The 25,393-nt window shown below is 40.9% G+C and overlaps 1 protein-coding gene across 4 annotated transcripts in view; it reads right to left on the bottom strand.

Annotated features, from left to right (window-relative positions):
• stat6 (signal transducer and activator of transcription 6, interleukin-4 induced) overlaps positions 1 to 25,393 on the bottom strand; it is a 94,366-nt gene that overhangs the window by 28,048 nt on the left and 40,925 nt on the right. For all 4 annotated transcript variants that reach the window (XM_086046225.1, XM_086046243.1, XM_086046220.1 and 1 more), the window contains exons 2-7: positions 15,574 to 15,719; positions 15,260 to 15,404; positions 13,696 to 13,776; positions 12,399 to 12,579; positions 2,185 to 2,279; positions 1,214 to 1,362 (exon numbers count right to left, since the gene is read on the bottom strand). In XM_086046225.1, the coding sequence (XP_085902351.1) occupies positions 1,214 to 1,362; positions 2,185 to 2,279; positions 12,399 to 12,579; positions 13,696 to 13,776; positions 15,260 to 15,404; positions 15,574 to 15,707 (785 nt within the window). In that variant the 5' untranslated portion in view covers positions 15,708 to 15,719. The remainder of the gene's footprint in view (positions 1 to 1,213; positions 1,363 to 2,184; positions 2,280 to 12,398; positions 12,580 to 13,695; positions 13,777 to 15,259; positions 15,405 to 15,573; positions 15,720 to 25,393) is intronic.

Below are 25,393 nucleotides of genomic sequence, written 5' to 3'. Positions count from 1 at the left end.
TAAATGCCAAGCTTCGGGTAGCCATGACGATGCTCACACAATAGAGGTAGAAGAAGAAAGACAACAAATGATGTATGTATAAAGGAAAACAACTTTTTAAATTCAGCCAGATTTTCTCAGCTTGATATAACAGCATACAAAGTAGAGCCTCAATTCTAGAAGAAGTATCATCTTCATTTATCATACTGTATACACACATACATAGGGATGGTACTGTGTCATGAAACCTCTTAGTCAATGTGGCTAAACACAATAAAAATCTCCGAGCCACACTTGACTGTAGATAGCCATGACATCACATTTATGTTTTTCCACTGTCGTTTTATGTGCACGTGGCAGTACCCCAAATAACACAAACAAACATAAAAACTTCAGGGGGGATGTGCGAGTGGTAGTTTGTTGAAGTTGGTAGTCGGAAACGCTAACGGAAGCACGTTTAAAATGATTGGCGGACTGGCTTTTAGGCGACTGCTATTTGGTCCGGCCGGACAAAATGGCGTAAAGATGGACGGCAGAAGGGTACCCCGGCTGTAGGCGAAAGGTGATAAACGGACCGCGAATTTTTAGGAAAATGCTCAGCTCTGACTATTTCAGATCATTCTTATGTGTTCTTTCAACTACAAATAATCCCAGACGTCCAGACAGCCAGTGTCAACAAAAGATGTATAAATGAGAACACAAGCAATATGGTTACGAAAATCATGGCTGTGTCACCCACTGTGAATGCAGAGACTGTTGATGAACTTCTGGATAGATTCACCAAGAAAACCTCAAGAAAATCTCAAATGACCTGGATGCTGTTGCTCCTATTAAAACTAAGACCATTTAATGCCAACCTAAAACACCTTGGAAGTGCACTAAGAGCATAATGACTTTGAAACCAAATTGCAGGAAAGCAGTGTGCAAGTGGAGATAGAGGGTTGTGGGTTTGATTCCCGGTCCTTGTGACCATATCAAAGTGTCCTTGAGCAAGAAACTGAACCCCACAGTTGCTCCTGATGCTGCGTGATCAGTAGGTGAATGAGTAGTCAGTGTTGAAGCGCTTTGAGTGCCTTGTAAGTGGAAAAGTGCTATACAAGCGAAAGCCCATGAAAGCCCATTTAACTTGATGCCTAGTTATCAAGCCAATACGGCTAGATGCTTCGGGTTGCAGCAGTAGTATAAGCCTGCTTCAAAACTGCCATAGTCAGCAGTAATAAAGCTTTTATCTTACCACATCTGCAGGACATTGAGGTTGTCATCAAAAGGATGTCCAATGGTTGCCTTGTACTGCTCCCACCTCCAGGCCTTCAGCCTGTTGAGGAGTTGGGCCTGACACTGGTCCAGGCAGTCCACACACTCACTGAGCAACTGAAACCGCTTCTGCAACAATCCAATATGTTACAATGACACAGGTGGTTTGCATATTTATGTACACATCTTGACTTAAGCCTTGAAAGCGGAAGTCAACCCAAACATATTTTTTTCAAGAAAATGTTGTATGCAGGTCCATTAGGTGAAACACGGCATTCTGATTAATATTGCATTTGTGGAATATGAGTTAAGCAGGGGATTTTACCCGTTTCTAGCCATCTCAGGGGGCGGCCATTTTGTAATTTTTTTCTGTCGACTGAAGATGACATCACAACTGCGCAGGGCTCAGGTAACAACCAATCACGGCTCAGCTTCAGAAAACAGGGCAACCGTGATTGGTCGTTACCTGAGCCCTGAGAAGTTGCTATGTCATTTTCAGTCGACGGAAGTGACTACATGGCCGCCCCCAGAAATGCCTAAAAACGGGTGGGCTTTGAACGGATCACCCACGACAAGTGAGGGAACACAATCCATATTGGATTGTTGCAGAAGTGTATTGTTATGATGTGAATTGTGCTCTCCCTTATTTGCCATCACCCCTGAAAAAGAGGTTTTGATTAATTGATAGATTGACTAGAATTTATAATTTTTTCAAAGAAGCATGGTGAGGGGGAGGGGTTGGGGGACTGGAACGGATCTCGAGGCACCATTGTACTCTGATAATGCAATCTGGATAATTTGGGTCGTAATGTATAATGAATGCCATATGAATACAATGTAGATGAATGTTTAATCTCAAACTTTAACGACATGTACACAGGTGCGTGGACTTCCCTGAGCCCCTCCCTCCCTGGGGGTTCATAAAGCAAAAAAAAAAAAATTGCTGCCCACCGTTGCCATTGTGCTGACATTGTACTCCAGCTGCTGGATGTGTTTTTGCAGTCTGCTGACTTCTGACATCGTAGGATCCAAGGACCCTGTGCCACCTGCAAATAATACAACATGTTGAATCCCTCATGCCCTACTTAATAGCAAAACAACGGTGCATTAACAGATCATGTACCCAATTATGCACAATACCCATGAAGAAAAGTTGCTGTCAAACTCCTGAAGAAACTAATACCATTCCATGCCAAATCACAAAACTTTTCATGAAATGCAATCTCTTACATGCTCTCTAAAACAAACATCTATGAAAGTTTCAGAGATGCATTTTTTTTGTGTTGAGGAACAATAAGGAGTCCAAGTATCCATACCCTCAGACATTCATCACAGACACATATCATGTACATGTAATACCTGTACTATTTTTTAGTCACTATAAAATAATCCGACCACATACTTCTTTGTTCCATTTTATATTTGCCACAAAGTTGGTATGATATTTTTTAAAAAGACTAAAAGGGTGGAATTGTCAATACTGACACTGTGTTTCAACAATGTTTTTATTAAACACATTAACAATAACAGACAATAACACATCCATCCATCCATCCATTATCGGTACCGCTTCTCCTCACAAGGGTCGCGGGGCGTGCTGGAGCCTATCCCAGCTGTCTTTGAGCAGTAGGCAGGGGACAATAACACAATCATTCAAAAATAATGGATTCAATAGAGCAGTGTTTTTAAAACTCCGTGCCGCAGCATACTGGTGTCCGGCCGCGACCCTCTACCCTTGACCTGGGCACCTTTCGGCCTCGACCCCCCGGCCTTATTCATTAAAATTATCATCCCCCGCCTCGTCCCCCCCCAAAAAAAGCATCATGACGCCGCCGCGGGAGAGATGCTAACTTCAGAGGTTTATTTAAAGATCATTAGCTGGCTAATTCAAACCCGCTGTGGACATCCTTCAAACACGCTTCAAATGCACCACTAGCGCTTACTCAGCTGCGTGTGCTTACTTCCATTGCGAACCCTAGGGTTGGTTTTGTCGTATTGTTTAATTATTTGGGTCCAACAGACGGCAAGAAGTCGCAGTCAACAAGTTATTTATTTTCCACACTTCCTCTCCTTCACACTTCCCGGACTTCAAAATACACAATACAAATGCACTGGCATATCAGCAAACCCCTACACAGCAGGTTTGCTACGTCGGATTTCCGGAGCGAAGACAGAGAGAGAGGTGAATTAGAGTGAGGTTCGTTAATTTAAATGAAAAAGTCCTGCTGTGTTGCTTGTTAAAGTAAGGAAGATGCCAGAAGAAGTGCATGAACTCCACAGTGATGTGCCCGCGTCATCCTTGAGTGCAGCGCGCAGCTTGACTATACTCGGGACACAAGTTGTTTTGAAACAGTTACGTTCCAAGTCGGGGGGAGTCATTTCAAAAAGACAGCGACAACAATGGATATCGTGCCTGCTACAACCATAAAGGGACCGAGACGACTAGACGATGCATTTAATTGTATTGCAGAAATGATCTGGAAGGTGGCGGCTGAGGGGGAATGTGGGTGAGTAGCTTCTTTACACACACATACGTGACATAACACCCACGTCGCTGCCAATCTAGTTTGCTTTGCAGCAGCAATGAGCTGCATGCTGCATCCTCTCCTCCGTGTGGTAAATTACTTCATCGCAACATAAAATACAATACAATACAATTTTATTTATATAGCTGTTATGGACAGCTAGAGCTGTAACAAAGCACTTTACAAACAATACAATAAATAAAAAAAACAATACAAGGCTGTGATACACATATTAATAAATATATATAGAAATAATATTAAATATAAATAAAAATATAAATGAATAAAGCCAATAAATTAACATAAAACACAATATACAATTGACACCGGAAAAGAGACGAAAATTTCAGGTCTGATCAAAAGCCAGAGACAAGAAATGTGTCTTTAACCGGGTTTTAAAAATGGAGAGAGGGGGCTTGCCTAACAACCAATAGGAGGTACTTCCAGAGGGAAGGACCAGCAACAGAAAAGGCTCGATCCCCTCTGAGGCTCCGCTTGGTCCTCGGCACCTTGAGCAGCGCCTGGTCTGCAGACCTGAGGCTGCGGGAAGGTGTGTAGGAGTGGAGGAGCTCGGAGAGGTAAGCCAGAGCGAGGCCATTTAATGATTTAAAGACAAATAAGAGAATCTTAAATTGAACCCTAAAATGCACTGGGAGCCAGTGAAGGGAGGCAAGAATTGGTGTTATGTGCTCGATCTTCCAAGCTCCAGTTAGTAGGCGGACAGCAGCATTTTGGACCAACTGGAGACGTTTGACGTTTGACTCCAAAATAAAGTGCATTGCAGTAATCTAGCCGAGATGTAACGAAGGCACGGATATTTTCGGTTTCTAAGTGCTGATGGGAAGGAGGGGCTTTACCTTAGCCAGCTGTCTAAGGTGAAAGAAGCTCGACTTTACAACAGCGCTGATTTGCTGGTCCAATTTAAGATCACTGTCCACTATAAAACCCAAGTTTGAGAATCTTGGCTTTAATATGAAGCCAGGGGGCCCAGGTCAACAGAGTGGGATGGAGATAAACCACTGGGACCGAACACCATAACATCTGTTATCTTTTCGTTGAAATTTCGGAAATTCAGTGACATCCAGTCTTTGATGTCCTCTAGGCAGGACAAAAGTGGTCTTAAGGGGAAAGCCTCTTTTTTGCTTAGCGGGATATAGATTTGACAGTCGTCTGCGTAGCAGTGGAAGGAAATACCCTGTTTTCTTAGGATGGAATCCAGAGGCAGCAAATACAATGACAACAGCAATGGCCCCAAAATAGAACCCTGTGGAACACCATACGATAGAGGGGAAGAGCGGGACTCAGAGGAACCTAGGCTAACAGAAAAATTCCTGCCAGCTAAATAGGATCTAAGCCACTCTAAAGCAACGATTCCTGATGTGTGCGTGGCATGTGTTGCAGACCTGTCGCCAAAAGCACAATGAGTCGGTCATGTGAATCAATGCGGCAGTTGTCCCTTGCGCCGACGCGGGATTAAAAAGAAGCCTTTCATCGAGTAAACTGAGATGAAATTTGGCCGCCCTGCGACCACGTCACACGCATAAGGGCCGATTAGCGGGCCGGACTAAAATCCACTTCCGGCCTTATTCGAGCCCTTTTTTAAAATTTGTCAGCCCCCACCCCCGCCCCAAAAATGGGTATCCGGCCGGGCCGGAATGTCCGATCGGTCCGGACTGCCCAGCTCTGCTATTGTGGCAACCACACCACAAACATATACACTGTACAGCAAGTCCTCATTTTACGAACGAATTCCGTTCCTACACAGGCGATGTAACACGAGTTTCCGCGTATGTTGGATTTCGGTGTTAAAGTCGAAATGTACATCAAAATACTTTGTATAAAAAAACGAAAATACATTAAAATAAAAACCATGACATGCTGTACTTAGCATTACTGCTGAGAAGTGGATGGGCGCCCCGGCGCCCGGAGAGGAGGGCGAAAAAGGCAAAGATACTGCCGGTGCACAAAGAGACACATTCAACCGCAAGGAATGCTGGTCTTTGAAGTACAGGAAGTGCTTGTATGCGAAAGTGCGTTGTTTGGCAAAAAACCCATCGCAAGTACACAAGCAGAGGTAAACAAGCTCAGAGACACAGCACAAAACCACACTTTTGGAGGAAACCGGCTCCTTCATTCATGTGGTGAGTGACATGAATACTTTTATTGACAGTTGAAAGTAACAAGCGGAAATGACGTCCATTTGAGTATGACGCCGTGTGTTGCCGTACACAGTGGGTTATTCAAATGCCGGAGCAAGTCTGTCCGCTCAATCATGTAAACGGGTTATTCAGAATGGATTAGAAATCGGAATTTTGACTTCGGGCGTCACAAAGTCGTACAAATATATATATATATATATATATATATATATATATATATATATATATATATATATATATATATATATATATATACATACATATACGTATACATACATATACATACGTATATATATATACATATATACATACGTATATATATACACATATATACATACATATATATACCTACATATATATACATACATATATATACATATATATACATACATATATATGTATATATATACATATATACATACATTTATATATGTATATATATATATACATATATATATACATATATATACATACATATATACATATATATACATACATATATACATATATATATATATATATACATATATACACATATATACATACATATATACATATATATACATACATATATACATATATATACATACATATATATACATACATATATATACACATATATATATATATACATACATATATATACACATATATATATATATACATATATATACACGTACATATATATACATATATATATAATTGGATGTATATATGTATGTATATATATGTATATATATGGATGTATATATGTGTATATATATGTATACGAGTTTCCGAGTATATATATATATATATATATATATATATATATATATATATATATATATATATATATATATATATATATATATATATATATATATATATATATATATGTATACATATATATACATACATATATATGAAACATGGGCCTGTTTGGATAAACATGCGTCACTAATTCGCTAGTCTCTAAACAAAGTCAATTGCCTGCTGCTGCTGCTGCTGCTACCTGCTGGTATGGAAGAGTACTACAATGTAGTAAAGACATAATTACGCTGCCAGGCGCTAGACCGCACAGGCACACAAATTAAATAATTTCCCACGGCACACCTGACAATATCTCGCGGCACACCAGTGTGCTCTAAATTAGGGATGTTCCGATCAGGTTTTATGACACCGATACCAATCATGCATGAGTGAGATCGGCCAATATCGATACCGATTCAGATCATCGATACCGATTCCGATCACATGGAATATCTGTATATTTTTCCATTTATTTATGATGACTATACTGCGCTGTGACAGTAACGCATCATGCATAACAAGCTGCAGCATGCGAGCCATACGCCGTCTGCTCGCCTTGACTTTATTCAACACAGCGAGCCTCGTAAATTCACCATAGTCTCCCTATTGCTTGTTCTTCAAATGTTGGATTAAGTTGGTTGTGTTGAAACTTTTGGCCATGCTCCCCTCCGCGAGGTGCCTTTTCATGGCATATACAGTATTACAAGACACAAACTCCACACAGCAGACAATGCTACATTCACTCCAACTGCTGCGGGAGCGTTCCTGACGGCACGTTTCAATTGGAGTCAATGTAGCTCGCGCGGGCGGGTGCTTTTGGAGCGGTGTGACGTCGTCGCGTATTAAACAAATCAACTTTTTTGCCATTTCGTCTCGGCAGCCAATCAGCTTCGGGCATCTACGTCACACACAGCCAAACAGCGTCCTGTTCACTCGGCTGCTTTTTTCTTTAACAGTTTTTACAGTGACTCTGTTTGGCTGTGTGTGACACACCGCAGTGTATGGGGGACCTTCGAGCTCTGGCTCTGTTTGGCTGTGTGTGAGACGTAGTCACGTAGTATGCCCGATGCTGGTTGGCTGCCATGAGGCGGAATGAAAAAAAGTTGATTTGTTTAATAAGCAACGATGTCCCACCGCTCCAAAAGCATCATTCATGCCGCGCCGCAGCAACCGCGCCCGCCCGTGGGAACTACATTGACTCCAATTGAAACGCGGCGCCAGAAATGCTCCCACCGCAGTTGGTGTGAATGTAGCAGCCTCGCCTCCGTAGCCAGCAGAGGGAGAGGGTCACAACAAGGCTGTAGGCTGCGAATAATGAGCTGTGGGTGATCTGATGTTTTGATCGGCAATAAAAGGCTTTGATCGAATATTCCGATCACGTCATTTTTCACGAAAACAGGCCGATCATGATCATTGCCCGATCGATTGGAGCATCCCTACTCTAAACACCACACTGCATCAAAGCACGTCCCTCTTACACATCACTAAGCAACATTGATAAGCTTAAAGGGATGGTTGGGCCGGGATGGCCATGTTTTCACCTACAAGTTCATTTTATATATTTTATGATCGGGAAAATGAAGAGTTGTCATTTTCTATTTTATCAATACATTTGAAGAAATAAGGAAATAAGTGACTCCATGAATAACGCCTCTTGTTAATGAGGAAAATGGCCGCGCCCCCTACCGTTCTATCCTTGTTCGAACGGAATCACTGGAGGGACCGATTACACACTCTCCATTGGAAATCATTGTGCTTTCATTGCTTATAACGTCCAAAAACGGTGATCAATTGGCACCAAAATTTATGTGGACATCCCTACTAATGTCCACTTCAACATAGGGGTGCTCGATTTAGCTATTTTGAACCGAAAGCAAATTTTCTGGTTAAAACGATGTTAAAAACGTTCAAATCAGCGCATTCGATTTTTTTTATTTTTGATGTATCTAAGCCACCGTAGTTTGCTCTGCATTTTTGCGTCCTCCCACGAGCGCGCAGTCCAGAAAAACTACAACAACACCGGCGCTACCGGCGATTCTGCTATTTGCTCAGGCAAGTGAGCGTTTAGTTAATAAATCGGGCAAATATAGATCTGTAGTGTAGTGTTTGCCCCGCATGTACAATACAACCCATGAGCAAGTAACTCAACGGACCTCTGGTCATGCCTATGCATCTGTACTTGTCTTGACAGTGCATTGTATTATTGAGTGACAGTTTTAAACTAATCATTGATTTATGTTTAAATAAGACCAGGGAGAAAGGTGAAAGGCTAGTCACTGGCTGGTTGGCAAAATGACTTGCTGACTGACTGTTTGGTTTACAGAATTGACTACCTTCTCTCATGTTGATGATTTATTTTCAGATGGTATATGCACTTTCTTCTTTCATTATTGGTTTAATTAGGAACAGATCTGAAATCTATTGTGTAAGTAAAATGCTGTTAATCCCAATGGATTGTTCTGTGTGTATTAAGTTAAATTGACTGGCATTTTGAGTTCAAAGAAAGAAAAATTAAGATTAAATAAAAGACATTCAAAATACTTCATTTTTCATTATTTTTTATTTTACAAAGAAATCGTAATTGTAAAATCGGATTTGAGAGAAAATAATCGGGGTTTTCTTGTTAAGCAAAATTGAACAGCCCTAGACTAACCTCTTCGTGGCTGATTTATATGGGAATGAGGAAATGTGGAAGTGAGCAGAGCTACATCGAGTTATGCTGGGACGAGCGCATACTGCTTCTTTGCTTAAAAAAAAAAACACTGCTTCTTTGCTGATCAAAGGTTAGGACGAGCGAGGAATTTAACACCAGTTAGGATATTTACAGAGACTGAAATGGGAAAGAGTAGATGTGAACATTCATTTGGATGAGGAATGGCCCCAGATTTTCGACCTACAACACGCCGTCCAATTTGGAACGTAACAGCCGAAATGGTGCGTTCCAATGCGGCCACACTCGGCTGAAAGCACATGCCGCTCCGTGATGATGCGCACGTTCAAGACAGCCCCGGTGTTCTATGAGGTCTTAGCTCACTACACCGCAAGCTGATGGCTACAACGCACTAGGCTTGTCACGATACTAGAATTTCAACTTCGATACCGATACCCAGTTCAGTATCGATACACGATACCATTTCAATACCACGCGGAACAAATTAAAGCACAGGCTTTTTTTTTTTTTTTTTTTTTTTTACTGTAAAACTTTATCGCCAAAAATTTAAATTATCATCAATACAATAGTTTTTTAAGAGGTAGTGCAAAAAAATAGTACAACTTCAGTATTTAACTTCGACAACCCTCTGTACAGTCAATGCCTGGAACCAATGACACATTTTAAGTTGTCTGAGCCTGGGGTAGTGCAAAACAAAGGAAGAAGTAGTGCAAAGAACAAAACACAACAAAAAAAACCAATTATTAATCTGTAAATTGTCTGAACTAGTGGAAAGAAATAACCATACTGCGCAACACCAATGACATAATTTTCAAGTTGTTTGAGGTAGTGAAAAAGAATAACACCCACCACTTACAGTAACATAAATTGACAACAAAATCTGTAAGTTGTCTGAGTATCAAGACCCACATGTTTATCTAATAAGGCAAACCAACAAGTCACAGATAATAATAATAGTAATAAAAAATACAATAAAATAACTTAAAATACTTTCAGTTATTGGCTATCCAGAACAGTAGCAGGGAGGGTTGGGCATCGTTTGAATTTGGACGATTCCGGTTCTGATGTTTTGATTCGATTCTGGTTCCTAACGATTCACAATTCCGATTCTTAACCAAAAAAAAAAAAAAAAAAAAAGGAGGATTTATTTTTGGACAAATCACATGAACTTCTCTGTTCTTCAATTTCATGAACTTTTTACTATTTGTGAACTTTACCATGGATTACTCAAAGGGCTGTTTTTAACCAGTATTTATTTCAATATTTTTTTTGCATTATTATCTAGTATTATTTTTCACAAGAGCTTTATTTTTGAGAAGTTCAAGACAATACAATAATGCAGCTGTTACTGAAAACATGCTACTGAACACTTGGCTAACCTTGTCTTGTTATAGAAAGGAAATATATATGACAAACACAACGCTGCATTTTATGGGCAAGCAAGGAAGTATATATAAATCCAAGCAGTCTATGTAAACATATGACGCATATGTATGTACAGTGTTTCTGTATATGCTGCAGCTGCGTATACTATAAACTAACTATTAGCTGGATATGTGCATTTGAGTTTTGAACTTGTTGGTTCAATGTTGCCATTAGACGTACTTAGCCGATTCTGACTTTGGGTCATGAGCCGCAACGCGGCATTCTATGGCTTGGCGTTGGCCAACCCGAGCAGGATCAGCAACCCCGCGATGGGCGACCGCTGCCACTGCGGCGGCTGCTGGGGAGATCCTTGGGAAGGGCCGGGCGCACGCTCAGAGAAGCCGACGCCGCGGCCCGCGCTTGCCATCCGGTACGAAGTGAGCGGAGGGGCTGACCGAAAGGACCACGGCAGCTCGAGTGGGGGCGAGCTTCCGTGCTATTGCGACACAGCTTCGGCTGCAGGAGCCCGAGGCGCACACTTTTTTTTTTTTAATCAGTCGTACTTTGTTTGTTGCTCATGCGCGTGGCTAACTAGGGAGTTGACGAGCAGTCTGCACGTGGCAGGCTTCGGCAGTGTGTGCAGGAGCAGCAGACCATTAGGAGCAGACGTTGGCAAAGCGCTGTTGGTATCGAAGTCAGTGGTTTGGTATCGGTAATATCGATACCACAGCCAGCTAGTATTGTATCCGTTCAAAATGTTAAGTATCGAGTAAGTACCGAAGTATCGATATTTTTGACAAGCCTACAACGCACGTGACTGCTTGGGAGGCAACCCCGCGACATGAAGATCGACACAGGCTGGACGGACAGTAAGGAGCTAATGTTGTTGTGCTAACGCCTTTTATTTTAACGGCCTGAAGCTAGTTGTTGCTATTAGCCGTGCCGTTATCCTACTGTTAGCCGGGGAGGGATAAAGATCTATGCTTGCCTAATTGCTTGCCCGCTCCCAGCCGCCATCTGCCTCCCGAGAGTTGACACGAGTTTAGCGTAGCTAAATGTTCGAAATATAACCAGTCGGGGTTCGTGTGTGTGTATTCATGCTCTTGTCCGCTTCAGCTTGTGTAAGTGGAGAAGCGATCGCCACGGTATTTTTGATTTTGTGGAGGTGATCATGATGAGCTCACGTTTGATGTCAATAGATCCAAACTATTGTGCAGAACACCTTTATACTTTCACAGGTTGAAGTGGACAAGAGTAGCAATGTGCATTTGCATTTTGGTGGCGATCGGTCGCCGTTTTAAATAGAACTGACAAAGCGAGCAATATTACCACGCTTGCCTCCCTCCTGTGACGTAGACTGCTGAGACCGAAAAAATAACAAGCCAAGCTCCAAAAGGGGGTGGGCCAATTTGTCGTAAATTTAATCACCAAAAAATTCCTTAAATCACTATGGAGTCTTTTGGGGGGAGCATTTTAGTACTGATGTTATTTTACATGCAAACCTTTTATATACGTGCCAATGTTAAGCTCATCCAAGTGTCACTTTAAGCGTTATGCTTTTCACTGTCTCACTAATTGAGAGGTTAATTGATTCTAAAAAGAGTAGTTCGTGAGAGCACCTAAAATATACACAACTGTACTTTTTTGTATTACCTTGCAAAGACTCATAATTCTGCCTTTCCCAATTGAGCTCTTCCTGCACCTGGTGTATGTTCTGTCGCAAGTCCTGGACCTCCAGCACTTTGAGAACCAGGTGGTCCACATCTGTGCTGGGAAATGCAGATTCCTTGGTGATATGCGGTTGATGCTGTGGAGGTTGGTTTACCTGTGGCATCTGCACACACGACACACCACCTGAATCACATACTGTCACACCACTCGGCTCAGTGACTACGTTTTACATGCAGTCAATATTCCGATTAAGGTCAAAATTCTGGTTTCTGACACATTCGGGTTGGGGTTCTCTCACTTATACATGGTAATTATGATCAATTTAAATATTCCGAGCTAAACCGCAACGTACGGTTAACATCATGACGCCAATACATTTCTGCTGCTTACTGTCTACCGTCAATAAACCACATTATATTCATGTCATTAACTACAGGAATAAAGCAGTCGGTTTCTTCCTCATTCCAAATGTGTGGTTCTGCGCTGCGTCTGAGTTTCGCCATGTTTGTTTACCTCTGCTTCTGTATTTCCGTTGAGTTGCGCGCCAGACACACAGAGTATACATACACATACATGTGTGTCTATATAACACTGTGTAATTTTTGCCACAGAAACAGGAAATAAAGTGAACATGCTGCAGCTAAATCAATGTATTCAAGTTAGGCTCGCTCAGCGAGTGGCGACATAAGGCCCATCGGTGGCTTCACTCTTGTTGTGAAGAGTAAGCGGCATCACCTCTCATACAAGGACTTCCCGTACTCAAAAGACCAATATTCCTTGCGGACAGAGCAATCTCCCTTTCAATGGAGGTATTCCGATCGCTTTGATATGACCAAATATTTGTCTTACCCAGCGGCCCTATTCTGTTTTTTGTGCGTTTTCATGGCCTTTGAAAACTCAAATATTACCAATATTCGGTTTTTGAAAGGGTTATTGACTGCATGTAAACAAGGTCAGTATGTTACATCTAATATGGACATGATCATCCCGATTATAATAAAGAGTAGAAATTAGAATTTTAGATCCGCTAATTTCAAACTTGAATTCCTTTCATAATAGAGTGATACCTTGACACATGGAAAAAGGCCCCAAAATTAGTTTGTTGTTCTAACCATCATATATTACGTCATCATACCACGCAAGCTGTCAATGCACCTCAATAGACCTCACTTCAGGCAACGTTATACTCAAACACATATGCTGAAATGTAGAACATGAATAACGCAGACTTTGGGCATAAGAAATAAAGTTATAGAAGATGAGTAAGAAATGTCCTTACAGCCCCAAGCAGGACCCTCTCTTTGCGTAGCATGTCCCTCACCATCACAGCAAACTGCAAAGGCTGATGCTGAAACATGCGCTGGAAGACATTATGCATTGCAGTTATTACTTACAGTTCATTCATCTCAAAAGTATGGTTTGACAACACTGTGATATTTTGGAAAGTAGGTGGTTTTTTTTATTGTCTGAGTGGTTTATGGGTTCTTGGTTTGTTTTGAATACAGTAGACTTGGGCTGAACGATTTTTCATTTTGGCTCCATTTTCTTAAAGGGCTTTTTTCCCCCAAGCTCAACATTCAATGTCACGCTACAGTGGGCAGGTCACAGCTCCGAACTAATTAAAATTTTAAAAAGTGTCACGTCCAGAGCTGGGCAGTCCGGACCCTCCGGCCCGGCCGAACGCCCATTTTTGGGCCGGGGGGTGGGGGCTGACAAATTTTAGGCTGGACTGGCAAAAAAGGGTCAAGTGCCCAGCTCTGGTCACGTCTGCGCCACCCTGTCACTCATACTCCCAGAATTCTATTCTTTAGCGGTTGCTTGAGTATAGTAGGCGCTAAGATAACTTGCTCTGCCGTCTGCGCAGTAGCAGCAACAAGCTGTGTGGTGTGGATCCTCTCCTCCGTGATGAAAAATTACCCTAGAAGTAGGGTTGGTCATAGTTTGAATTTGGACGATTCAGATTCTGTGATTTGATTGCGGTTCCTAACGATTCTCGATTCCTATTCTTGAGAAAAAAAAGGAGTTATTTTTGGACAAATCACATGAACTTCTCTGTTCTTTCATTTCATTAACTTTGTACTGTTTGGGAACTTTACTATGAATTACTCAAAGGGCTGCTTTTAACCAGGATATTTATTTTTATGTTCTTTGTATTATTATTATTTAGTATTATTTTTCACAAGAGCTTTGTTTTGGAGAAGTTCAAGACAATATAACAATGCAGCTGTTACTGAAAGCATGATACTGAACACCAATTGATTGCTAACCTAATGTCTTGCTTTAGAAAGAAAATATATGACAAACACAACACTGCATTATAAGGGCAAGCAAGGAAAGTCTGTCTAACCTAAGCAGTCTATGTAACCATATGCTGTATGTGTATATGTATAAGTACAGTATGTATGTATGTATATGCTTAAGCTGTGTATGCTATAAGCTAAATATTATTGGATATGTGCATTTGTGGGTTGGACTTGTTGGCTCAATGTTGGCATTAGACGTACTTAGCCGATTCTGACTTTGGGTCATGAGCTGCATCGCATCAGTTTTATGGCTAGGTGTTGGACAAATGAGCTGGCTGGGCCAGATCACCAACCGCGCAAAGGGCGACTTCTGCTACCGCGGTGTCCCAGCAACCAGTGACAGACAGTATAAGCGGGAATCGAAACCTTGACTTTTTAAAACCATGGTAAACCATCAAACTAGTAATCGGCCCATGCCTAGTCCACAGTATTGGAAATTTCACCGAACAGTACATTCAAGTTAAATGTCCTATACTTGACTCAATGAAAAAAACGCCTCAACATCAGCTAGGTTTTGGAAGATTTTGCTGGTGTCCTTACCATATTCCTGCTGATCTGCATCAGCTTCATTTTATCAACCACATTAGCATTATGCTGAGAAAATGACTGCAGCAGTATGATGATCTCGTCCAATAGAGCGCGGGCATTTGCTTCCAGCTCCACTTTCTCCAGAGCAAACTCCTCCCTGAGAAAACACACAGACAACTCAAACCCACATGAATCTTAAGTAAGAAATCTTTCCATAGTTTAAAATAAGTACTTTATGTGAGTGTGTGTGTGTGTGTGTGTGTGTGCGCGCGTGTGCGTGCGTGGGGGTGGGGGTGTGTGTGCGTCTGTGTGTGTGTGTGCCTTACCATCTTTGCTTCTCAATCCATTCAGACAAAAAGTATCGCACTTCAATAGCAAATGTGGCTGAGGGGTACAAGTCGTTGATAGTCTGGTCAGGCAGGTACTGTATTAGCTGGCTGATGCGACTCCACTGGGCCATGGTCAAGCTGGGCTGCATTATACATGGACAAAATCAGGAGAACTATCCAAAAGAAAAGCTGTCATTGATTGGCAGCAAAGTTCAACATTACCAGTTTTTTAGTTACGGCTGCTGAAAATGGCCCAAAAGTGCAATTTTTCAGACTCAAAGACTTATCACCAAAACAGAAACAGAAACAGAAACAGGGTGTTGTGATGATGCAAGAAAAAAATGTATCAGCTAGGGGTGGGCAATATATAGTCTTCAATATTATCATCAACGTAACTTTAACGATGTGAAATTTTACACTATCGACTATTTATACTCGAAAAGAAAAGACGACGAGTCCATTGATGGCTGAAAAGCAGGAGGAAGTGATAAACTTTGTTTTGGCGTTTTGGCGCCATGAAGAGCAATTCACTGACAAATCTGTTCCACCACGAACCATATGAATTACGAGGTAATTTGCTTGTGCCATAAAGTTGTTGGTGTTATTCAGAGCTGGGCAGTCCGTCCCTGGGCCTCCGGTGGGGGCTGACAAATTTTAAAAAATGGCTTGACTAAGCATGGCCGGAAGTGGATTTTAGTCCGGCCCACTAATCGGCCCTCATGCGTATGACATGGTCGGGAGGCGGCCAAATTTCATCTTAGCTTACTCGGTGAAAGGCTTCTTTTTAGGCTTCTTTCAAAACAAATTGTCATCATGTCATGTCATCTTCCAAACCGCTTATCCTATACAGGGTCGCGGGGAGTTGCTGGAGCCTATCCCAGCCGTCAATGGGCGAAGGCAGACTACACCCCGAACTGGTCGCCAGCCAATCGCAGGGCACACATAGACACTGTCACTGAGCGGGAATCGATCCCACGCTGCCCGCACACAACTCAGGCGTGTGTACCACTACACTATCAGCGGACATCAAAACAAATTGTGTCCGGGGAAAAAAAAAAAAATCAAGCTGCGCGCAGCACTCAAGTATGACACTGGCACATCATGCACTTCCCTACTTCCGGAAATACGCCGTAGCAAACCTGCTGTGTAGTGGTTTGCTGGCATGCTTTTATTTTGAAGGCAGGGAAGTGTGGTGGAGGGGAGTGTGGAAAATAAGTAACTAAGTTGACCCAAATAATTATACAATACGACAAAACCAACCCCAAGGTTCGCAATGGAAGTAAGTACACGCAGCTGGGTTGTTGTGTCTTTCACAACTTAATAACTTGGAGTAGTCTCGGAGCCCAGCTTCTTTTTATTGCGTGAACGCCATTCATTCACAGACTAGTTGAATCACTGATAACACTTGAAATTATATCACTTCGCGCACATCGCGGTGCACTGAGGAAATCACAGGGCGAATAACTACGCCTGGAAAAGTATGTCCATACACTTCATGGATAAGTACATGAGTAAGTGGCGCGTTTGAAGCGTGTTCACAGCGGGTTTGAATAGTAAGTTAGCCAGCTAATTGTCTTTAAATAAACCTCTTCCATCTCTCCCGCGGGGGCATAGTGCACGTTTTTTTTGCGGGGGGTGGGGTGAGCGGAGGTCGGAACGGGGCGGGGGCCGACAATGTTTATGGCTGGGGGGTTGCAGCCGGAAGGGTACCCAGGTCAAGGGTGGAGGGTCACGGCCGGACGGGCAAAAAAGGGCAAAAAAGTGCCCAGCTCTGGTGTTATTATAAAGCATTAAATGGGAAAAAGAGGACGAACGAGACAAATAAAACTTATGAAGGCAACATTTGCTGCCTGTAGCGGTAGCCCCTACTTACCACCCACATCTCACCCATTCCCACTAGGGTTGGAATGGTTCACAAAATCCATGGTTCGGTTCAATTCTCTGTTTTGTGCTCACGGCTTTCAGTTTGGTATGCGTTGACTGAATTTTTTTTTAAAAATGATAGAGAGAAAAAAAGAGTGAACCGTCGGAATAACTGGGATTGAACCGAAATGGTTGGACCGATCTGTTTTCAAAAACCGTCGGAATAACTGGGATTGAACCGAAATGGGTGGACCAATCTGTTTTCAAAAACCGTTCCACCACTCATACACGCATGTGTGCGCGCACACGTACAACATTAATTAATTATGAAACGATGACGTTGCGTGATGTCAACCACTAAACTAAAACACTTATCCCAAGGATAAGTTTCGTCGATTTTATTGTTAATGCAGTGTTCAAATACAAAGTAGTAAAGGTGTGGGTGGTTTGTGACGGTACGATAACACATGACTTGCGTTACTGCTGCAGTTGCTACCAGCTATATCTCTGTTTGGAGGACACATCACAGTAAGTTCCCCCGCCTCCTGTTTGCTCCCAGCGTGGAATCACGCGGCCTATCTGAGCCAGACGAATTGTGACAGTTTCCACTTGTTGCGCTCAAAGCCCAAATAAACAACCGGGCCGATGGCTTCTCTCTCTCTGTGAGAAAATTATAATCCTGCGAAATAATCCACATTCTTAAAATGTACCTGTAATCTTTTTTTTCTGTAAATGTAATAGAATACAGTTAAATTTTGTTGGTATTATGAATACGTAACACCGGTACATGTATTAAGTAAAGGCCCTGATACACCAAACCGACGTCGGAGGTCGTTAAGCGTCGTTGCGTCTTTAAGCGCCGTCTGATTAGTGTAATGGCCACCGTCGTAGTGTCGTAACCCGTCTGTACGCGTCTTGGGGGCATTTACGTTTGTTGAATCGGCAGTACAAGAGCGAGGGTTGACAGTGTATGTATTTCACAATACCGTGTTAAGAATGTGATGGTTTACTTCGCGTGGGAGTACATCGTGAGCGAAGAATAGAGCCGAATGCATTGTTTTTATAATCCGCCCCCGGCCAAAAGCTTTCCGTCTGGAGTTTTATAACCATGAGAAATGGTGACTACCGCCGCCGATGGTATGGAAGGGTATTACATCTTATGCATGCGCAGAAGATACTTTAATGGTCAGCGTCGCTGTCTGTCGTTGCGGTGTGTTTTGCCAGCGTGACGTGCCGACAGCCGGCCGGACGCCACAGGGGTTAAGCGTCTGTCACTGTTGGTGAACGTTGTTTTGATGTATCAGGGCCTTAATCTCCAAGTCTGGTCATAGCCATGAATGCAATTGTAAAGTGTGAAGGCACTTAGTATATAATAATCTCTCCACATATTATATGATGAATATACAGATCTACCACCACTAAGAGTTAATGTCAGACCCTGGGCAGACTTAAATAAACATTAAAGTCAAACTGTTGTTTGGTTGACTTCCATCCATCCATTTTGTTTTGTGTTTGTCCTCATTCATTTGGACAAGAGGCGGGGGTACACCTTGGACGACACCAGCCAATTGGCACATATAAACAAACAAGCATTCACATGCACACCTACATAATTTATGTAGACTCTTCAATGAACATAGTATTAGCAGTTTTCGAGCAGTAATGGCAGACGCCGTCGATCGCGGGAGCTCTGAAATGAATAACGGCAGTGATATAGACCAGTGTTATAGACCAACTTTTTTGAGTCAAAGCACATTTATTTCATTGAAAAAATCCCGCGCCACACCACCAGCTGAAACTGTGGAATAAAAGCGTATTTTGACAATATAAGTGTTATATTGTTTATATAAGCATTTTCTTAACATTGAAGAATGATGTTATATTATAACGTCTTGAATAGGAATTAAATAAACACAAAGAAAAAAGTATTTTATAATGTTTCATATTGATAGTGTGAAACATGGGCCTGTTTGGATAAACATGCGTCACTAATTCGCTTGTCTCTAAACAAAGACAATTAGCTACCTGCTGCTGCTATCCGCTGGTATGGAACAGTACTACAATGTAGTCAAGCCATGATCATGCTGCCAGGCGCTAGACCGCACAGGCACACAAATTAGATAATTTTCCACGGCACACCTGACAATATCTCGCGGCACACTAGACGAGGCGATTGTGGACTTTGAACCAGTAGAACTAGTCGAACGTGATATATGGTTAAGATATATGTTTGTAGATAATGACAATATCGACGTCTTTGTAACAGAAAAGAGGATGGTAATTACCACTTGATGTTTTTTTAAATTAAAAGTAATGCTTCTCTTGCACTGACACTTTATTTTTACCTCTTCGATTGAAACAGTAACGATGAATAAACTCGGGGCTGTGTGAAAACCACATGTCTAAGATCTCAAATTCTGTTGGAATTATGTTTTTGTCTCCTACAGGGGCTGAGATATTAATTATTTTGTAGGTGTGGGATTTCTGGGAAAACTCCAGTTTTTCAAGGGTAATTCCAAAGACAACCTTAGGTTTTGGGGAGCTGTTGAGCCAGGCGCTTTAGGCCTTAATGGGTTAAAATGATTGTCGGACCGGCCTATAGGCTATTACTTTGTGGTCCGGCTAGACAAAATGACGGATAAACAGACAACGGAAGGTGATAAACAGACCACAAATTTTTACTAAAATGCCCAGCTCTGTATTTAATGTTTGACGCCCCAACCACAAATACTGGGAAAACGTGTAGAATGAAGGAACAAAGTTTAGTGATTTGATTAGGAATTCTAACATATCATTGCTGTGCTTTGAAAAACACGTATGTCCATTCTTTTCTTTTTTTTTCTTTTTACGTTAATGGGGTTTCCGTGTTACAGACATCCCATTTATTGAAAAATTCAGCAGTCAAATCAGTGTTTACTCTTATGATCCTCTCCATTTTATAAATGCAAATATAAATATAAACCACAAATGTTGAGTATTTTACAAACAATGAAACAAATTTTCAAGTATAAGCATCTGCCTGTTACATGGCACAAGGGATCTGATATTTTACACACACAATAAATACATTTCTGTGTTTTAAGTGAAGGATCAATAGTTGGGAGAATAGTGATGTTTTACAACAGTAATAAACAGCTTTTACAATTCCTGTGGATTAAATGAAAAAGTGAGCACTGCGTTGTAAAATTGCACAGAGTGGGTACGTATAGCGCGTGTGTGTCAGTGAATAGGGCAATCGAGGAAGCTGCCTCAAATGTGCACACAATATCCTTTTCAAAACGACAGTATACAGACTTGGAAAAATTATTCATCTGAGGCGGCTTTAAGCGGCTGGCGTACATCACAGACCATCTTCTGCCTTTGTCCAACGGCAAACACAATGCGCGGTGGCCCCGCCTGAGTTGGAGAGCTTTCACTGTTTTTTTTCTTATTTATTTTCAAAGAGTAGTAATTTGGGAATTATGGTATTGTGTATTGTATTTAATGGTAAAATAACGGTACGATACTGATACCAATTCTTGGTGCAACACTATGTGGAAATGTGTGTTGGTATTACTAAGAAAATCATTGGATCTTTGTATCCTTGAATACTGAGGAAAGGAAAATTCCTTGAATCTTTGAAAACTTTAAATATAACCATTAAGAAAGTAAAATAAGAATAGCCTAATACCAACATAAAAAATGAACAGAGCTCGGCACTTGACCCTTTTTTGCCGGTCCGTTCTCCGTCCACGACCTGGGTACCCTTCTGGCCTCGTCCCTCCATCCATATGTGTAAAAATTATCGCCTGCCCCATTGGTTGGCTTGTTGGGAACATATTCTTGAAAAAAATATGTTTGGATTGATTTCCACTTTAAGCTAGCGAAATAAATCTTTGTCTTAATTTATTTTATAAAACACTTTCGCCGATTAAATAATTTAAGAAAACATTCAGCTCAAAATGTCTTACAGGATACCTTTTTATTTTATACACTGTAACACAAAATAACGTTATCCTGCCTTATATTGCGTGAAGTTGCGTTCTTTAATCCTAAATTTCCTTATTAGACATTATGATTTTTTTTATTATGGGCAAAAGTGTTTTATAAAATAAATGACGACAAAGTTCGATTAAAACCGATCTGATCCGTAACTCAAAATTCGTGCCTGATCCAAACCGTGACTTATGTGATCCGTTGCAATACTAATGGAATGCTATGAAAAGACAATAAAGAAATTGTGAAATTGTATTTATGTTAGGGCTGTGAAACGATTAAAAATTTTAATCTAGTTAATCACATTTCAAAAAATAATTGATCCTAATTAATCGCAATTTGATATCTCCAAAATATGCCATATTTTTCTGTAAATTGTTGTTAGAATGTAAAGATAATAGTCACAAGACGGATATATACATTCAACATACTGTTCATATGTAATATATGTTTTCATTACAACAACAAATCCTCATGAGATGAAAATTAAACATTTTAAATTATAATTATTAACATTCTTTCTGTAGTAGACAATATTTTTATTCACTCCAAAAACAAAACTTCAAAAGGGCCTCAGAACAGTGACGACAGTGCAAACTTGTAATATTCTACGAACTGGCGGTCATTAGTGCAATTGTGCAGTCCTGCACCTGAGCTCATATCGTGCAACACCCAATATTCCCCACTACTGTAATACCGTGCAATACTCAACATTCCCCACTACTGTTAGTCTAGTTTTATTTTTATCCAATGCTGTTCCTTACATTTCACTACAGCACTGCAGCACTGTCACTTAGAGTATTTTTTCCTCTGTACTATGTACAGGCCGAAATGAGTGTTCCTCATATTTTTTATGTAGATGTAGGTTGGTGTGTATACACATGTGTATATACACATGTTACTGCGTATATCTACATAGGTTTGATTATAAATGTTTGCCGTCAATGTTATACATTAATGGCCACATTATGCCGCCGCCCCTGTGTGACCTATATCTTTGCTACTGTAACAATGAAAATTTCCCCACTGTGGGATCAATAAAGGCATTCTTATCTTATCTTATCTTATCTTATTCTTAGAGTTTATGTTTTCCGAGTGGTCCCTGAAGTGCACACGAACGTGATTGGCTGTTATGCTGTGCTAGTGTAGGTGGTATCAGTACGTCGTGTGTTCCACCTTTAAACTGGCTTTATTCACACAAAACAAGACAGACTTCTCTATTCATTCTGAGGCAGACCAATTTATTCACATTTCTGAGATTTAAAGCTGCCCTCTTCTTTGGAAATGCTTCTTTATACTCACGCGGGCGAAACGCGTCCGCTCTGCTGCTCACTGTGCACTTCTGAGTGGGATTATGTATCGTCGGTCATTCTGCGCTTGCGTTAAATGCGTCAAATATTTTGACACGATCAATTACAAAATTTAATTACCACCCGTTAACACGGTAAATTTGACAGCACTAATTTATGTACAGCAATTTTCTATGTAGCATTTGTGATCAATCAGTGGAAATATCCTCCTTATTTCTGACACCATACAAGAAGAATTTACACTGTTTGATATATACCATACAAGGTGGTGCAAAAGTAGGTATACAGTGATATCACATCCGTGAAATTAGTAACATGATGAATGTATTTTTTTCTGTTTTCTTAATAGACACAGTAAGTAGTGTATAGGTTTTATATTTTTTATAACTGTATACCTACTTTTGCACCCCCCTGTATATTTATAGTAGAGCTATTACAATGATTTCAAGAGAAAAATTGGCATGGGATATTCTGAATAGGTATGTTGATGATAATGCTGGAGCTGGGCTGACTTGTTCAGACAATGTAGAACAGGGGCGTCAAAGTCAAATGGACGGAGGGCCAGATACAAATTTTGCGACAAGCTGAGGGCCGGACTGATAGAATGTTCATTGAATTTTTTTTAAATGTCCGGATTGGATCGGGTCCTTCACGCCTGCCGAAGATGTCACGCTTTATATTTCTGTAATCTATTAATTTGCCTCTATGTTTGTCACCCCCCTGGCTGTTGTGTTTTAATGTTCCGAGTTACTAAATGAAAAATAAAATAAAGTACATTACTGCTACCTTTGCAAAGCAGCTCGTGCGTCACTTCCCTTTGCGTTCCTCCTGCCAAACTGGAAATAATTTTCTGGTTGACTCGGGCTGCAAGATTGTATGAACTGTACTAATGTGAAGTAAAACGCAGAGGATCATATGATTGGTATGATGTCTCCAGTTGACCCTATTTTAGAGTGGCAAGGTATGAATGTGGGTGATCCTGTCAGAAAACACAGGCCCGTATTCCACTTGACACGCCTATTTATTGTGGTCTGCAACAACACAGACAAAGAATAACCTAGCAACATCATCCAATGCATATCCATTTGTTAACAATATGCCTAAACATTACAATTCAATGTATTAAGAAATTAATCAACCAAACAATACATACAATACACATTCACACGTTTCATCACTAGAATAGTTAGCATATGAGCCAAAATAACTAACTAGTGTTCATCGTGACATCACTCACGAGAACATATCCAGGCTATTATGTACAGCAGTTACCTGACACGAACTTAAATGAATAAACTCACCTTTTACCATTTACACACATGAAAAAACGTGGTGAAACACGGGCAAATTGCAACTACTGAGTTTACTGGCACGAACAAACTACGAGCTGTGTCGAAGGAGGAAAGAGAAAAACAAAGTCACTCACTATCAACACTTAGCGCTCGAATAGCGTTCAATGCCTGCTGGGACATCTCAGCACTACGTCGAAACTCAATAAATTTATCAAATGCCAACAATTACTAATAATAAAACAACGTGAGATTTCTAACATGGAGTATTTCTAATAAAGTGTGTTTTACTCCAAATAAAGTTTCACCACAATCCGATTCTGAAAGCCACGAAAAGTGACATGAAGTCTTCAGTCAGCATGTAGAACAGCCATAGGGTGGCAAACATTGATGTAAAGAAATATATTACAGAAATAGTGTAACGAATTGGGTTATCTGTGTTGTGGTCGAATTTGTGTCTTGCCAAGTTGTGTTGTTTCCTAGGTTAATGAATGCATTGCGCGGCTCGATGGATGGGAGGGCATGTGAGTGAGAGTAGCGGAGGATGAACAGGAGAGCCGTTGCTCTTTTTTGACTGAACGGTTGTCGTACTGTATTGGCGTCCGTTGTGGCCCACAGTAGCCGGTTGGACTAATAAAAACATGATAATTAAACTACATCTGACGGCGTGTTATTTGAAGTCGCTACAACGTGACGTGACGTCTTCGGCAGGCGCGAACGACCCGATCACATCTGCTACCCACACCGGCTTGCTGCGGGCCGGATCTAATAATAAAGCAATATCATCCCAGGGGCCGTAGAAAACCTTGACTTTGACATAGGTGATGTAGAAGCTACAAAAGAAAATGAAAATAGTTGGTTAGACATCTGTTATATGATCACAAGTATGCATTGGAAATGGCTCAATCAATAACCTACTGCACTGCTAACAGACTCCTTGATGGGACAGTCACCGCTCTAGAATGAAATATTGACAAACTATAATTGTATATAAGCATATAAAACAAATAGAGACATTTCATACAATTTCTAGATTTCTATTATCATTTATGCATACAACCAAGTCATATACATTTATATACAACACAGTACTTAATAAAAAATACTCCTGCCCACAAGCATAGTATACTGTACTTGTGAATAAAATAAAAATAATAATAATTTCTACCACAAAATCATGAGGACAATGACCTGATCAATAAAATATGTTAGAAGACTGTAAACCTCACTCCTGTCACTATCTTTCATTTTATAGCTAGCTGGCAGTATAACAATCAGACTGTAATCATGTCAACAAGATTGATCAAATTACGAGGCATGTTTTGCGTGAGTTTTCTGCATTAAACACGGCTATGTCTTTGGCTTTTGTGTGCTGTGAGA

Source organism: Filicampus tigris, chromosome 1 (assembly GCF_054856515.1).
Source record: "Filicampus tigris isolate MCC_2025a chromosome 1, RoL_Ftig_1.0, whole genome shotgun sequence".
In the NCBI taxonomy this organism is placed as follows: domain Eukaryota; kingdom Metazoa; phylum Chordata; class Actinopteri; order Syngnathiformes; family Syngnathidae; genus Filicampus; species Filicampus tigris.
The sequence above is the reverse complement of the archived record's forward strand: the minus strand, read 5'-3'. Positions and strand labels throughout refer to the sequence as shown.